The sequence below is a fragment of the Eulemur rufifrons genome, chromosome 8 (assembly GCF_041146395.1).
Source record: "Eulemur rufifrons isolate Redbay chromosome 8, OSU_ERuf_1, whole genome shotgun sequence".
NCBI classification, from domain to species: Eukaryota; Metazoa; Chordata; class Mammalia; order Primates; family Lemuridae; genus Eulemur; species Eulemur rufifrons.
In genome coordinates this window covers 7,653,814-7,669,928 of record NC_090990.1, presented here as the reverse complement: position 1 = coordinate 7,669,928, position 16,115 = coordinate 7,653,814, and the positions used below count along the sequence as shown (strand labels likewise).

Below are 16,115 nucleotides of genomic sequence, written 5' to 3'. Positions count from 1 at the left end.
CTGATCTAATTTGAGGAGCTTCATAACAATCCTCCCCAACAGCTGAGCCAGCGGTAGCCAAAACATTCTCGGCAGGCCAAAACAGGGGCCGGAGCCAGCGAGAGCCTGTTCCTCAGCGCTGCGTGGGAGCGGCACTGGGCGGCTCAGCAATGCAGGAACAGGAAGGACGCCTGAGGATCTAGCTGAAGTCCCTAGTAGAGAAGAGGCCCAGTGGCTTTTGTCCCCTCTGGCCTCCAGAGATCAGCAGCGGATACCTGTAATGAACCTGAAGCTGCACGAATAAATGCCAGCTGTTATTGTGATTGTTAACACAGCAACAGAAAGAGACCCCGCCTTGCTGGTAGGAGATCCCTGTATCCCACTGGGGTGATGGTTGCCTGGAAGACCCACTGAGTCTTACCTCCCCTAGACCCAGCCTTGACTGGGGCAGAACCACAGAATCTAGCGATCCCCGCCGTCCCCCTCCTTCCGACAGGGTGCGGACTGGAGCGTGTAAGGTTGGAAAGAGGCCTCCTAGGAGAAAAGGTGGAAGGACTTTCTAATAAAAGTCCAGAAAGGAGACGTCTGGAGGCGGTACCCAGTCCCTGTGGATCCATACTGAAGGGCTGTCTTTGGAAGAGGAAGGACCGGTAGGCTTGTTGAGTGTGCCCTGGTGACAGGCCAGCACTCCCAGCGGGTGACAGCTAGAGGGAACCCATTGGGGCACATTCCTAGAAAGAAAACTTCAGGACAGAGTTGTGTTGGAGGGGGCAGCTGCAGACCCAGGACAGTAGCATTCAAACCTTACTGGTTTTTTAGCAATAGAGTCTTTGTATTGGAACAGAAATGACTGTCATAGGAGCCTAATTAAAGTGCAATTGCTCTGGATGACTGGGTTGGGGGCAGGCCTGGGACAATGTCTGCCAAGCCCCTCACCTCTCAGTAGCCCCAGAAGCTCCTCACTAGAACCCCCAGGGTTCCCCGGGGCTCAGCTTGAAAACTTCTTCTCCCCAAGCAATCCTCCCATTGGATGAACCACAGCTCGCTCTGCAGGTGGGTGGTTTGACCGCTGGTCGCTAAGGATGGGGACTGAGAGGTGATTGATTCTGTGGCTCTGCCCCCGTCAAGGCTGTGTCTAAGGGAGGCAAGACATAGATCCCCATATGAGGTCTTCCCAGGAACCAACACCCCAGTGGCTCCAGTTTTGTGGGGGTAAAGGAGTCTTCCACGCACAGGGGGATCTGTTTCTGTTGCTGAACTGCTACTGCTGCTGCTACTACTACTAATAAAAATAATGGCAGCTGGCATTTATCGTGCTCTTTCTTAATCTACCTAACTACCCTTCAAAGTGTATGTTTTAAACCTTAATTCATAGATGTTAAGTTCATGTAACTCCTAAGTGGTAGATCAAAGAATTGAACCCTGGCAGTCTGGCTCCAAGCCTGTGATCTGGGCCACTCTACTCAAGAGATAGGGGCTCTCTCTTTGCAAATAGACAGGGGTATGAAAGAGAGTGAGACTCAAATTTTAACCTGTGCTGTGCACATGCTAATCCCCTTCTATTCAGCACCCCACTTTACCTCTGGATATGTTAATACAGACTAAATTTTGTTTGCTCATTTTCATCCGGCTACAAGGACGGATTTTTGTTAACATCCTCCTGCCGGAGAGCTGGGAGCTGGGAGCTGTGCACCCTCCGAACTGTGGCCTTCCCACCCCACCACCCGGCCTGCTGTGGTTTGGGGTCCCCGATGGGAATTTTCTCTCTCTCTAAGAAGCCAACTCAGCACCGATCCAGCTCCCAGACGGGGGCCGGTGGGACATGAGCTGGCCTGCCAAAGACCTGCCCAGGGACTTGGATCTTTCCGGGGCTGCCAATTATCAACAGATGCTTCTCCTGGGACCCACCCGGAGACCACCCAGCTCATGTCCTGGTGGGACGGTGCTCCACAGCTGAACTCCAGGAATGAAAGCCAAGGGCAGGCATTCGCGCAGCCCCCTCTGGGCTAGGAAGGCAAGGCGGGGTAGAGAAGAGGAACCCAGTGTTCTCTGGTCAGCACATTTTCCCAGAGGCCTCCTGGGGCCAGTGCTGTGTGACAGCGGTAGTTGAGCGCCTACTCTGTGCACGGCCGGTGCTGGATGCTGGGTTATGGGATGAATGTGATTCCCTGGGGGACCTTGGAAGGTCACGGGAAGGCGGGGCTGTCCACGATAGGTCAGCACACGCACACCTGTGTGCTGTGGAGGAACCAGCCAGGGCCGGTGCTAGCAGTGAAGAACTGGAGTTCTGCGTCACACGGCTCTGCTGTTATGAGCTGTGTGACCCTGGACAGGTCACTTTGTCTGTCTGAGGCTCACCTATAAAACAGGGAGGGTAAGCATGGGGTGTGAGGATTAAAGGAAAAATCACTTTGACGTATTCAGCACAGTGCCCGGCCCGTGGCAAGTGCCCAGTAGGTGCCAGCTGGTGTGTAGTGCTGCTGCTGCTGCCGTAGGAAGGATGGACAGAGTAGCCAGGGAGGCTTCAGAACTAAGGGGGTATTCAAGCAGGGTTTTGCAGAATGAATAGGAGTCCACAAGTAGCCTAAGCATTTAAAACAGCAAAAAACAGTCTGTGCTAGATGCTAGGCAGGGACACAGGGAGTCCAGAATGGGTGAGATTTAGTTCCTGCCCTCCAAGAGACAAGAGATAGACTCCAAATGGCAATGGCAGCATGCACACAGCCAAGGGCACTGTGTCACAAGTGAGAGTAGACGGGGAACTCTGGACACCCCGCTGGCTCTGTCTCCCTCAACAGTGGGGAGAGAGATGCTAGTGGACAGTCACCTCACAATGGACAGGAGCCCCGAAGGGCACCGCTGGGGCCCGAGCAGGGGTGGGGTATACCTGCACATAGAGTCTGTTTGGGGGATCACTGGGGGTGACCTTCTATTCAGCTTTCTATTTTAAAAGTCACAGATACTGGTTCTTTTTTTTTTTTTTTTTTGGTGACAGAGTCCCACCCTGTTGCCTGGGCTAGAGTGCTGTGGTGTCAGCCTCGCTCACAGCAACCTCAAACTCCTGGGCTCAAGCAATCCTCCTGCCTCAGCCTCCTGAGTAGCTGGGACTATAGGCATGCGCCACCATGCCTGGCTAATTTTTTCTATATATTTTTAGTTGTCCAGCTAATTTCTTTCTATTTTTTTTTAGTAGAGACGGGGGTCTCACTCTCTCTCAGGCTCGTCTCGAACTCCTGAGCTCAAGCGATCCTCCTGCCTCGGCCTCCCAGAGTGCCAGGATTACAGGTGTGAGCCACCGTACCTGGCCCCTTTTTGGTTTTTATCCCACCTGTTGTAACTTGTGGCCGGCTGTTTTCTGTCTCCTGGTGGCACGTGGGCTCCCTGAGGCAGGACCACGTTTGTTTCTGTCTCTGTGGGATCCCAGTGCGGGACACAGCACCCAGCCCGTGGGGGGCTCCCCGCCTGGGCGAGGCATGAGCAAGGGGAAGCAGAAGGACCTGCAGGGCGCGAGTGAGCACTGGGCACCGGGTCTCGTGGGACTGGAGCGCGTTCTCAAAGTTCAGACCGTCCCCCTGCGCCTGGGGTTGAGGGCTGCCTCTGCAGAGGACCCCGGCCCTGGGTTCAAACCCTGTGTCCACCACACACTGTGCCGGTGACGTCGGGCAAGGTTTTAATACTTAACTCCTCTGAGCCATGGTTTCCTGAGCTATGAAGAGTAGATAATAATCGCCTTCAATGCAGGGGGCCGCCGAGGGGGTCAGGCCGGCTCTGGGTGAGGCAGGGATGGGGAAGGGGGACAGGATCCTGCTGTGTGCCCCACAGGGGAACGGTGGCCAGGAGGTGTCGAGCCGCCCCAGCCTTATTTCGTAAACCAGCTTAAGAGCACATTCCGGCCTCTGACCCTCCCCAGCGGCTCCCTGTCCTGGGAGTGCACAGAGACGATGCCAGGTTGGGTTCCTGGGGCTCATAAATCTGCACCCCCTGAAGGCGTCCTGCCCCACACACCCTCAGACACCCGCCTGCCGTCCTGGCTCTCCCTCTGGCACTGGGCGGGACTCGTCCTGCCAGCCGTCCGGGTCACCCGCAGGTGACTCTGGCAGGAGCCACCTGGGCGGGCCTGCTGAGCTACACCTGCAGTTTCCTGGTCAGTGACTCAGAATCCCCAGAGTGGTTGGGGCAAGGGACTGAGGGAGAGGAGGGGCCAGGAAGGGACAATGGCCGGAGCAGCTGCACTGATAGCACCTACCAGGAAGGGGCTCTGTCCCGCCCTGCCCCTCCCGGCAGCCGCCTGCCACCCCGTCACCTTGGAGACACAGCTGGTTCCTAAGACAGAAGTTGCCCAGCCCAGCTCCCCGGGGACTCTGAGCATCCACCAAAGGACCTGAGGCGACACAGCAGCACACAAGGCTACACACACTCACACACACAGAGACACAGACACACAGAGACATACAAACGCAGAGACCCGCACTGAGAGACACAGTACAGAAACACTGACAAACACACAGAGACACATGTGGCAGGGCACCCACACCCGGCCTGAGCCTCATTTTCGTCTGAGATGAACCCCCTGCCCCGGGGCGAGTGCCGGCTCCTGCCCCCCAGCCCAGCCCGGCATGGTTTTCATGCTCTGCGGAAACCCGGCCTCACTCACCCTCCTCCCACCTGTGCCGCCGTTCCACAGAGAGGACCCGCCGGCCCCGGGATGTGAAAACGAACAAGACAGAATCGGGGGCCTCAGGGGGCTCCCTGCCCAGTGGTTGGGTCGGGAGTAAGGAGGGAGAAAGACAAAACTGTCATGGTTCTGGGGGGGACACACCCCCAGCCCCCTGGGGCACCCTCAAGCCCCAGGGCCCTGCCTGTGGACGTGGGGCACAAGCCTTCATCCCGGCGCCCTTACCCCTGCCCCGCTTCCTCTCCAGGGTGGTCTCCTAGTTCTAGGGTGGTCTCCCTAGTTCTCTGCAGGTTTCCTGGTCAGACCACGGGGAGCTTCAGACCCCTGCCCTTCTGGCCCTACCCAGGAATCAGGAGCCAGAAAGACGCCATTCATCTGGGTCCAGGGAGCCCCATGTTTACCCGTCCATGCTGAGAAGGAAGCCCAGGCCTCCCAGAGCGGAAGGAACCCCATCTGGACCACTGCTGCAGACCCCTCTGGGGTCACAGCTTGTCCTCCCAGGCATCTGAACCCTGTGCCTCCCAACCAGCTCCCCAGTTGTAAGCTTTCCCTCTCTGTTAACTTGCCCAGAAGTTCTCAAGGTCCCCAAGAGGCCCCTCTCCCTGGCTCAGCCAGACCCAAGGGAATTGTGCAAGCCCCATGGTCCTGTTACCCACATGAGCTAGGGATGGGATGGGGTTAGGCAGGGACCAGAGCAGGAGAAAGAAGACTAAGGATTACCATCCCCTCAGGCTGACACCCTCAGAAACTGGATAGATGGATGGATGGAGTGGGCTGGGAGGAAGGAAGGAAGGAAGGAAGGAAGGAGAGGTGGGTAAGTGGATGGATGGACGGGTGGATGCATAAGCAGATGGACGGATGGATGGATGGATGGGTGGGTGGTGGATGGGTAAATGGATGGGTGGATGGTGGGTGGATGAACAGGTAGACAGGCGGGTGGGCAGGTAGCTGGACGGACAGGTGGATGGGTGGGTGGATGGATGGGGTGACAAGGGAGGACAGAAAGAAACCTGGACGACAATGGCTGCGAGGTGAGGGTGGGGTCCGGTGGAGCGGAGGATGCCTTGGCCAAATTGCTTTCCAGGAGCAATGCACACAGAGAACAAATGCTGCCCTCCTTCTCCACGAACTTCACCTCCCAGCCTCTCCTGGAGGAACAAATTCTCAGGCGGTTTTTAGTTCAACAGACAAGAAAGTGTCCCTTGGAGCCTGTTTAATTGCAGTCCGTTTGTCCTTGATGGACTTTCGTGGTCACGGAGAGCAGCTGGTAGACTCCTCCCTCGTAAAACTCTTCCTGCGTTTCAAGGCTTCAATTAAAATAAATAAAGTGGTTGGACTAATGGGGTTTTCAAACTGGGCTTTCCCGGAGCTGCTTTAGGGGTTGAGAGAACACTTTTATTTATTTATTTATTTTACAAAATACTTTAAAAGTTTTAAAACTCCAATTTAAAAAATCAAATCCACTGGAGACCACCAGAATATTGTGTGTCCCCCGGCCAAGCCCATCTTGTGCCCTTTCTTCTTAAGTGACAGCTCTGAGATGTCAAGCTTGGCAGTTGATAAACGTCACCCTTTGCAACCCCTCATCCGTGGGACTTTTCTCTACCCCATGTAACGAAGCAAAACAGAGAAATCAGTTGCGTTCTGGTCTGGAGCTACCCTCTGTCACCCCAGTGTGAAATACTTGCCTTCCCGAAGCAGCCTTTTTGTCCTCATTAGTAGCCTTTAAGACAATACTATGGAGTTGGAGGTATCATTTATTCCTTTTATTGGTTTCACACACTGGGGTTTCCATGCTGCGTTTTGTTTTTAAGGGGGAATTTTATTGATAATTTAAAAAGAAAGAAAAGGAAAAAAAAAAAAACAAAAATAGAAACCCACCGAGCTACTCCCCAAGAAGCCTCTCAGCTCTTCCTTCCTCTGCGTTGGTCCCGGGCAGTGCCCAGCGCCAGCCTCGCCCCAGCTAGGGGAGCCGATGTGTGGCTGGGGCTCTCAGTGCTCCCTGTCCTGCAACCCTGGGCCCTTCTGCCCCCACTGAGGAGCCGTGGGGAACTGTGCTGCGCTCCTGTAGGTCAAGGTTGGGATTAGCCAAGTCGTTCTTCTGAGCCCTTTATGAGCCGGCCATTCATAAATTTGTGCAAACCCTTACTGGTCCTGCTAAGGTCACCTCCTGCCTAATCAGCCCGCATTTATTCCCTGCTGGGTGAGGCTCCGGGTTCTGCTCTGTGGGAGACTGGCCACCGATGCTTTTCTGGAACTTCCTTCAGGGAGTGACTGCAGCGAGGTGGACAGAGGTGGACGCTCTCCTCGCCTCTGTGAACCTCAAGGCTGGAACCGCTGAGTGCATCCTAACAGCTGCTGTTAGTAATCCGGGCTCTAGAGCCGGCTGGTGAGAAGGCGCCGCCGATTCCTAGCCGGGGACACCCTGAACGTTGCACACGGACGTCGCTGCTGCTGCTTCTGCGGGTGGAGGCTGCCTGGAGCTGGGCTGGCAGCAGGCGGCCTGCAGGAAGAGTGTGTACGAAAGGCTCGTACATAGCACATCGATTGATCATACTCGGGCTCAGAGACTACTCGGTTTACTAGAGTAGGCTATGTCCCTTTAAAAAGTTATATTGTTATGTTGCTTCCTGTACCTTATCTTTGGGTGAAACCAGGGAGGCCAGTAATTTAAAGACAAGTTATCTTACATACTGGATTCCTGACGGCAGTCACTGAACCACTGTGGCTTGCTTAGTGACCACTCGTTCAGGCCTGTTATTCTCTCCTTCCAGATTGTTCTCTGGGGCCGGACCGAGAAATGCCTGAAGGAGACGACGGAGGAGATTCGGCAGATGGGCACCGAGTGCCACTACTTCATCTGTGACGTGGGCAACCGGGAGGAGGTGTACCAGACGGCCAAGGCTGTCCGGGAGAAGGTGAGCGGCCCGGTGCGGGGGCGCATGTCCCGTTGTCCTCTGGGAAAATCCTTCTGACTCAGGCGTCTGTTTGGATGGAGTATATATATCCGTGAACTCCAAGAGAGCAAAAACCACCCTGTTAAGTGTCTGGCACGTGGTAATGTTAACTATTTTTATGCAACAATAACCTCATTTATTATAAATATGCTATGTGCCGGGTATATTATGTGCCATAAATTATTTCCAGTCCTCGGAACAGCCCTGGTACGGCACTAGCCCCATCTCACAAATCAAGACTGCCGCTCAGAGAGGTGACGTGGCTTTGCGGGGCCCCGTGGCTGGTGTGGTGGAGCCAGGTCTGCACGTGCAGGCCCCTGGGGCCGGCTGCCCTCGTGGCCCCCCCACAGCCCCCTCTCGCCTGCAGGTGGGCGACATCACCATCCTGGTGAACAACGCCGCCGTGGTCCACGGGAAGAGCCTGATGGACAGTGACGACGACGCCCTCCTCAAGTCCCAGCACATCAACACCCTGGGCCAGTTCTGGGTAAGGGCTGTCCTGGGCCAGAGCCAGCCCCGGGCGTGCCGGGGAGCCCAGGCGGGGTGGGGCGCGAAGGAGACGCTCGCCAGGGCTTGGACTCAGGCCAGCGGGGATGTGCAAGGACACGGTGGCCGGATGGGAGGAATGACCAGCCCCAGGAGGCATCAGACTTTCTGGAACGTGAGCTCAGTGTCCAGCCGTGGGGAGCCCTGGACCCCTCCCTCTCGGGAAGGCTCGGGCACCGGAGCAGCGTGTGTGTCCAGGGTGGGCTGCGCTCCCCGAGAGAGGGGTAGAGGAGGGGTTGAGAGACGCAGCGGCCACCCCACACTGACGCCCCGTCCACCCGCAGACCACCAAGGCCTTCCTGCCGCGCATGCTGGAGCTGCAGAACGGCCACATCGTGTGCCTCAACTCCGTGCTGGCGCTGTCCGCCATCCCCGGAGCCATCGACTACTGCACGTCCAAAGCGTCGGCCTTCGCCTTCATGGAGAGCCTGACCCTGGGGCTGCTGGACTGTCCGGGCGTCAGTGCCACCACGGTGCTCCCCTTCCACACCAGCACCGAGATGTTCCAGGGCATGAGGGTCAGGTCAGTGAGCAGGGGACCAGCGTCGGGGACCAGCCTCCTGCCCTGCCTCCCCGAGCCTTGCAAGTCTGGCAGCCGACTGCGCGGAGAGAGCCCTGGTATCGAATAATCCAGAGGCCCTTTGCCTTTGGCTTGAGCTCGACGCTCGCCTACCTGATTCTCTGTCTGCGAAAGGCAGTGGGGTGCCACAGCGGTGAGGGTCCCGCTTCTCAGTTCGGGGAGCCTGTACGGGATGCCAGGGCTGAAGCACAGAACAGGGCGTGGACACGCGAGCAACGTGCGCGGAGGGCACCGGGTGTGGGAAGTTCTAAAACAGGCAAAGCTGGGTTATGGTGTTGGACATCAGACCAGTGCCCACCCCAGGGAGCCCAGTGGAACCTTCTAGGCTTTTAGAAATGTTCTCTCTTCTTGATCTAGATGGGTGGTGGTTAAGTAGGTGAAAGTTAATCAAGCTGTATGCTTAGGATTTATGCTTTTTATTGTATGCACATTATAGCTCAATTTAAAGAGATACGAGGCCCAGCCCCTCCTCCTCTGGACCAATTAAATCAAGGGGGATGGGGCCCACTGGGAGCCCTTGGGAGCCAGGCACCGGGGTAGTGACCCCCCTGTGGCTGTGATGCACTGTGTGATGTTGGGTCCGATTAGTCACTGCTCTGGCCTTCGTGGCTGAGCTGTAAAATGGGGTGACGAGAATGTCTGGATTCGTGGTGAGGCCACAATGGGATGGGGCTTGGAACACCACATGAGCTCCATACTAAGCACTGGACAAACTGCGCTATAATGACGTGCAGTCGTGTAGGGGCATGTGGTTATAGATAAATGAGAAAAGAATTACCCAAAAGCTGTTTTCCCTGGGCTTTTTTGCAATCCAGCATATGATCATCCACCTTCTGAATTATATGTTTCAGCAGCTTCCAAAAATAAAGATGACGGGAAGGGTCCTCATGAGGATAAAATGACACAGTTCAGCGTAGTGCGTGCCGCGCGGGGTCACTCAGGACGCCTCAGTTATTGTTAATAGGGACAGTGTGGTTTTGGTCATCAAGAATCAAAACTTCCTGGTTTGAATCGGCTGCTCTTAGCTGTGCAACTTTGGGCTAGTTTTGTTACCTCTCTGAGCTTTACTTTGGTCACGTGTAAAACAGTGGAAACAATATTTACCTTGTAGGATTATCAGGAGAATGAGAAATAATACATGTAACACATCTACTGCAAGCCCAGAACATACTAGATGGTTAAGAAAGAGCTACTGCTCTCATTATTTTTACTGACAACAAACATTTTCATAAACACATATGGTATTAATTTTCCTAGCAGATCATATCTTCAGAGTTTGTCACAGAAGCATGTATTTCCACCAGGCTTGTGGGCCAATTATCATAAATTCTGAATTTAGAGGGGGCTGGACTAATGTCTATTAATGTTGCATGTTGGCTTTTTCCCCCATGACAACTTGGTTTGGTTTTTTTTCGTCTGAGTATACAGGAGGTGCTCAATAAATACATATTGGATGGAAGTGCATCAGTGGCAATCCACAGTTTTAACTGGGTGCCCTGAGCACAGAAGTGGGCAGGACATTCACAGACATCGAGCCTGTGTGTCTATTTCACCTCCTAGTTTAAGTTTCTTCTCCACCACTTAAGAGAGACATTCAAGGTTTTCCCAAGACATTTTTCCACTTCAGAGTGGGTGCAGTCAAATTCCAGCTCGGTGTGACCTCAGGCAAGTTACTTAACTTTTCTGTGCCTCAGTTTTCTCGTCTGTAAAAAGGGATGAATAATAGTACCCCCTACTCCATGGGCTAGATGAGCTCCTGTGTGTGAATCCACTAGCCATGCCTGGCACGCAGTGAGCGCTAGTGAACTTTAGTTACCTGTGGCCGTGCAGGTGAGCCCCGGGGGCTTGGCCAGAAGAGTAGAACTAGGAAGATTGGTACTTAACCAACTCCCATTTCCTGAAAGGATAAAAAATGAGTGAAAGCATTGGCTTCTTCCTACAGCCGTGCTTAGCAGCTTCCCGGGGTTAAATGTGGGGGGGTGGTGCTGTTTAGGACAAAGTTGATGGGCTTCCCAGCAAGGTTGGCCATGTCAGTGGGTGCTGCCGTTTGTAAATCACTATTTACTGAGCCTCATCTGTGTTCCAGCCACACCATCAGACCCTTTACAAACGCTGCTGCATTTGGCTCCTATCCCCATTTTACAGATGAGAGAACTGAGGCTCAAAGAAGCAAAGTTACTTGCCCAAGGCCACACCGCTTGAAACTGGCTAGCTGACCATGCCCTTCCCATGGATCTGTGCTGCCTCCCTGGGCGATGACAATTCCCACCCCACCCACCGCAGAGAAGGAGAATGTCTCCCTGCAAACATGCTTGAGGCCTCCTCTGTGGGGTTCTCCTGCAGGGGTCTTACCAGGAAGGGTCCCCCCGGGACCATGGAGCCTGGTCTCTCCACCCTGTCTCCCCTTCCCCAAGAAACAGGACAGGCCACACGTGGAGGCTGGAGAGTCTAGACTGCCCCTCACATCTGTAGGATTCCAGTGTCAGCTGCCTCTGCATGTTCATCTCTGCAGAACCCCAGAGCTGGCCCTTCTAGACTGCAGGGCTGTCTTAGAATCACCATCGTGGTGGCACAGGAAGTAGGGGCTGGGGTGAGATCCGTGTGCCCTCCGAGGCCAAGCCCCCGCTGGGAGCCCAAGGGCTGCCTGTTGCTCAGGAATGACATCAGGGCTGGGTGACTCATCACCCTTAATCTTCCTGGTGCCAGAGCGGATCATAAGCCCTTTGTAGGATTGGGGTCAGAGCCAGCAGCATCAGCCCTGCACCTACAGGCCCAGGAGGGCAGGAAGAGCAGTGAGTGAAGGCGGTAGAGCACTGGCTTGATTTGAATCCCTGGTGTCCCACTAACTCACTGAACCCTCAGTTTCCTTGTCTGTAAATTGGGAGAGTCATTCGTGCAAGGGCCTGGCACTTAGGGAACATCACCATCATATGGGTCTGGGGTCAGATGCCTCTAAATACACGTGAGAAGCCCCTGGTATTTGTTTATTCAATCATTCATTCATTTTGAAATCCCATGGAAAGCGCTCTATAAATATTTGAAGGAATCGATGAATCAATTGGTGAGTTAGTGAGCAATCTGGGCAGAAGGCACCTCCAGCAGAGCCCTTGTCTCCAGACAGGAGGAGCAGGACACATGCAGGGAACAGCAGGAACATGCAGGGTTCAGTGTTCTTCACCCATTCACCAAGTGTTTATTGAGCACTTACTATGTGCCGGGTTCTGTGCTAGGGAGCAAGACTGACCAGGCCTCTGTCCTGGTGGAACTCATAGTCTGATGAGGGAGACAGGCCACTAATAAGCAAAGCCATTCTAGTTGGTGGAAATGCAGCCAAGGAAATTAGCAGGGAACGAGATCAGAGGCCACTCTGGGTGGATTGGGCTGAGACGTCTCCCAGGAGCTGGTAGGAGACAGCCAGGCCAATGGGACAGCTGGCACAAGACCCTGACAGGACAGAGCATAATGTGACAAGAACAGAGAGACTGGCCAGTCCTGCTGGCGCAGTGACTAGGAAGGAGGGGGCAGAGCGATTGGCAGGGCCCAGGTTGCGCAGGGTCGCGGAGAGCGTGGGACAGAGTCCAAGTGCACTGGAGCCCCTGGGAGAGCTTGGAGAATGGGTCCCAGGTGGGGGGGGCTGGAAGTCCTGGACTCTAGGGGAGACCCCTGTGCACGGGGAGGGTGGGGGAACGTGGAACTCCCGGCAAGCCTGGGCTGGGGCGGGGGGTTCCCAACAGGCCTCCAGTCTCCCAAACAGAAAAGGCCAAAGGGTGACCCAGACGTGTCAGCCACATAGCAGCTTCTAGCATGAGCAGGTGCCTCTCCGGGAGAAACCCACTGTGTCTCTTCCTGCCTCCAGGTTTCCCAACCTCTTCCCCCCACTGAAGCCGGAGACGGTGGCCCGGCGGACGGTGGAGGCCGTGCAGCTCAACCAGGCCCTGCTGCTGCTGCCGTGGACCATGCACGTCCTCGTCATCTTGAAAAGGTACGGCGGGGGCGCGCCCTGGGCCAGGCTCGCGCTGGCCACGTCCCCTGCTCCACCGGGCCCTGTGGGGAGGAGGTGGCAGGCAGGAGAAAGTACACATGGGATCCGTGATCCCGTCTGCCGTGGGCACGAGAGTGGGCAGTGGAGACACGTCTGCCGTGGTTGTACTGGCCCCACATAGGGTGGCGGTTCTCAAACTCGTTGGTCTCGGGACCCTTTAAGCCCTAAAAAAGGTCAAGGAGCCTGAAGAGCTTTGTTGATTCAAGTTGTATCTTATCACTATTTGCTGTATTAGAAATTAGAAGAATTTTACAAGATCGATACATCTGTTTATATTTAGAATATCTATTGTTAGCAATAACAAACCCATTGCCTTAACATAAATATTTTTATGACAAGTAATTTTTTTATATATATATATATAAAATATTTTTCTAGTGACCACTAGAAAAACTTTCTGTAATTAGATTTTCTAAAACAAAATAAATGTAGTACGGAGGGGCATTGTTTTACATTTTTGCAAATCTCTGTGTTGTCTGGTTTAATGGAAGACAACTGGATTCTTATACCTGCTTCTGATTTTAATTTGTTGTGCTATAGCCCATGTCATATGGCCTCTGGAAACCTCCACTGTGCACTGAGAGAAAGAGAGAGAAAAATGCAAACAACATCTTAGTATTATAAAAATACTTTGACCTCATGGCCCCCTGCAGAGATCTCAGGTGACCCCAAGGGCTCCTGGACCACACTCTGAGAACCACTGCTCTAGCGCCCACGAGACACAGCCTGGCCCTCAGGAACTTTACTCTGATGGGCAGCACAGGGGTCTCTGAGCCCAAGGCTCAGAATTCACAGAAACGTCCTGGCCCTCATCAGGTGGGGTTTGCCAGGCCAAGCCCCTTTATAAAGGAAACAGTCCTCCCCCCGAATTCGCCTGGCATCACATTCCCCTAGAACTTTCCAGACTTCCCGCAGCAAACCCTGCCCATCCCAGTCCCACACTGAAGGGGCCTTGCAGGTGGCCACCCAAGCGCAGTTTTCTTGGGCCTGTCAGGACAGCAGGGAGGTCTTCGTCCCTGGAGCCACAGGGGACCCTTGGCTCCTTGGGGGCTCCAGCCCCGCCGCTGCCTGACCGATGCCCTCTGACCCGGGAGCCTTTTCAGGGCAGGAAGCACCCAAGTGCCAGGCTGGGCCCGGCGTTAGTCAGACCCCGACTCCCAGGAAAGCCAGCCTCCCTCTGCCTGCCGCGCACCTGTGGGCACAGAGACGGCGTCAGTCCTTTCTCCTCCAAACTCAGAGCCCTGTCAGAGGCACAGGGATGGGGCACCCGGGGGCATTCAGCCCACACGCTGGCGTCCCTCAGTCATCCTGCCTGTCCATCCGAGATGCCCCTCGGCCGCCTCAGCGAGCCCTGGGAGAGCAGGGGCTCAGGTCCTCACGGAGCCCGGCTGCCATCCCCCACCTAGGGGAGCCTCTTAGAAGCCTTTTGGAATGTTCTAGAGAAAAGTCAGTTTGTCTAGAACACCTCAGTACTCTCCACAGCAACCCCCCAGCCTACATTTCCCGCCTTCCTCCACTACTTTTCAAAAAGGAAGCATTCCCTGCCGTGCATCCGGCCTCAGCATCCCCAAGAGAAATCTTTAAAGGCTCAACTCTAGTGCCACCACCCCCAGGAAGCCTTCCAGATTGCTCCAGCTGAAAGTGAACCTTTCCCATCTCCTACTAGAGCGGGCTGGGTCCCCTCAGTCTGATTCAACAAGTGGACTGAGGGCTCCCTCCATGCTGGGCCTGTGCTAGGGGCTGAGGACCAGAAGTGAAATGTCCACCACAAAGGCAGCCACGGGCTTGCCAAGTGACCAGGGGAGGACAATACCAGGGCCTACAGGGGAAGCACAGGAGCTCTGGGTTGCATGGAGGAGAGGCCTGAGGGTGAGGCTGGGACAGTCCACCGGAGGTTGTGCCACCCAAATCGTACCTGACTGCTCAGACTCACGCAGTAAATCTTTGTTGAGTAAGTGGCAGTAGGAGTTGATTGATGTCTGAGACATCTGCGGGCACTAATGTGGCTTTGAAAGTTTGTCCTCCCACCCCCTCTGCCTGGTCGGCAGCCGCTTGTCCAGTTACTTGAAAGCCTTCCCCGTGGAGGGTGGGTTGGGGGCAACTGGTGCGTGGCTTGGAGCTGGGTAGGGCGCGCTTCTGGGAACTATGACTCCACCGCGGTGTCTTGTGTGGCCCCCAGTGACCCAGCCCCTGGTCCCCACCCCTGCTGACCGTCTTCCTTTCTTCCTCCCCACTCCCCAGCATACTCCCGCAGGCTGCACTCGAGGAGATCCACAAATTCTCAGGAACCTACACCTGCATGAACACTTTCAAAGGGCGGACATAGAGGCGAGACACAGAGACACGCTCGAGGAGCCACAGAGCCGGAGGGGGCCATGGCACCTGGGCACACACCCATGTGCCTGTCTGTCGGCACCTTTGTGCTGGGTGAGCAGGACGGCTCCTGTCTCCAGGGAAGAATCTGGCTGCCCCACCCCAGGCCAGCCCCAGGACCTTTGCACAGGACTGATGGGTGTAACTCTGACCCCCATGGGGAGGTGAGAAACCAGCCAGCAGCCACCTTGACACTTTTGTACATTTCTAATTCTGTAGAGTTTATTGTTCAATCGCTTCTCAAGTCTAACCAGCCTCAGCAGTGTGCACAGACTATTTCCGGGAGGGTCTGTCCCCAGATGCTCCGCCTCCCCCTCCAAAACCCACTCATCTTCAGCTTGCGCAAACTGGTTGAACGGCAGGAATGAAAAATAAAGAGAAATGGCTTTTGTGAGTTACTGTGTTCAAATCCTTGGTGGGCAGTTGGGAGGGGCCAGTCCCAACCACAGAACTCCATCCTTTGAGAGAGAATTGGTCTGCTCAGGGTCCCCAGCCGCTGGGACTAGGGAAGGGGGCAGAGACCAGGAGAGAAAGTGGAGCCCAGGCCGGGGGCAGAGGGAGGGCCCCCCTTGCCTTATTCCTTGCCGGCTCTGCCTGGCCATTCCCAATGGCTGTGGGTCGGGAGCCACTTTGCTTCCCTGGTGTGACCTTCATGATCTAGTCTGCAGAGAGCTGGCCACGGGTAGAGCTGCCCTCTGTCCTGCCACAGCGCCACCAGGCCACCAACTCAGGAGAGCAGAAGCAGTCTTTACTGAGCACCTACTGTCTACCTAGCATGCACTCGGTGCTGAGAGGGGCACGTTGCGGAGAAGGTGAAACACAGACAACCAAGACAAAAGGCCAATAACCTGATTGAGAAAGGATCGCGAGTTACCAGAAACACTTAGCGCCAGCTCTTCATAATGAGGCCAGTGCTAAGAGGTCTCCAGACCCCTGTGTCCCATTTGATTACAGGGGCAGGGG

At 55.1% G+C, this 16,115-nt stretch overlaps 1 protein-coding gene across 3 annotated transcripts in view; it reads left to right on the top strand.

Annotated features, from left to right (window-relative positions):
- Positions 1 to 15,540, top strand: part of DHRS3 (dehydrogenase/reductase 3) — a 39,126-nt gene extending 23,586 nt beyond the window's left edge. For all 3 annotated transcript variants that reach the window (XM_069479365.1, XM_069479364.1, XM_069479366.1), the window contains 5 exons: positions 7,429 to 7,572; positions 7,979 to 8,098; positions 8,442 to 8,680; positions 12,594 to 12,719; positions 15,021 to 15,540. In XM_069479365.1, coding sequence (XP_069335466.1) covers positions 7,429 to 7,572; positions 7,979 to 8,098; positions 8,442 to 8,680; positions 12,594 to 12,719; positions 15,021 to 15,105 — 714 coding nt within the window. In that variant the 3' untranslated portion in view covers positions 15,106 to 15,540. The remainder of the gene's footprint in view (positions 1 to 7,428; positions 7,573 to 7,978; positions 8,099 to 8,441; positions 8,681 to 12,593; positions 12,720 to 15,020) is intronic.
- The last annotated feature ends 575 nt before the right edge of the window (positions 15,541 to 16,115 follow it).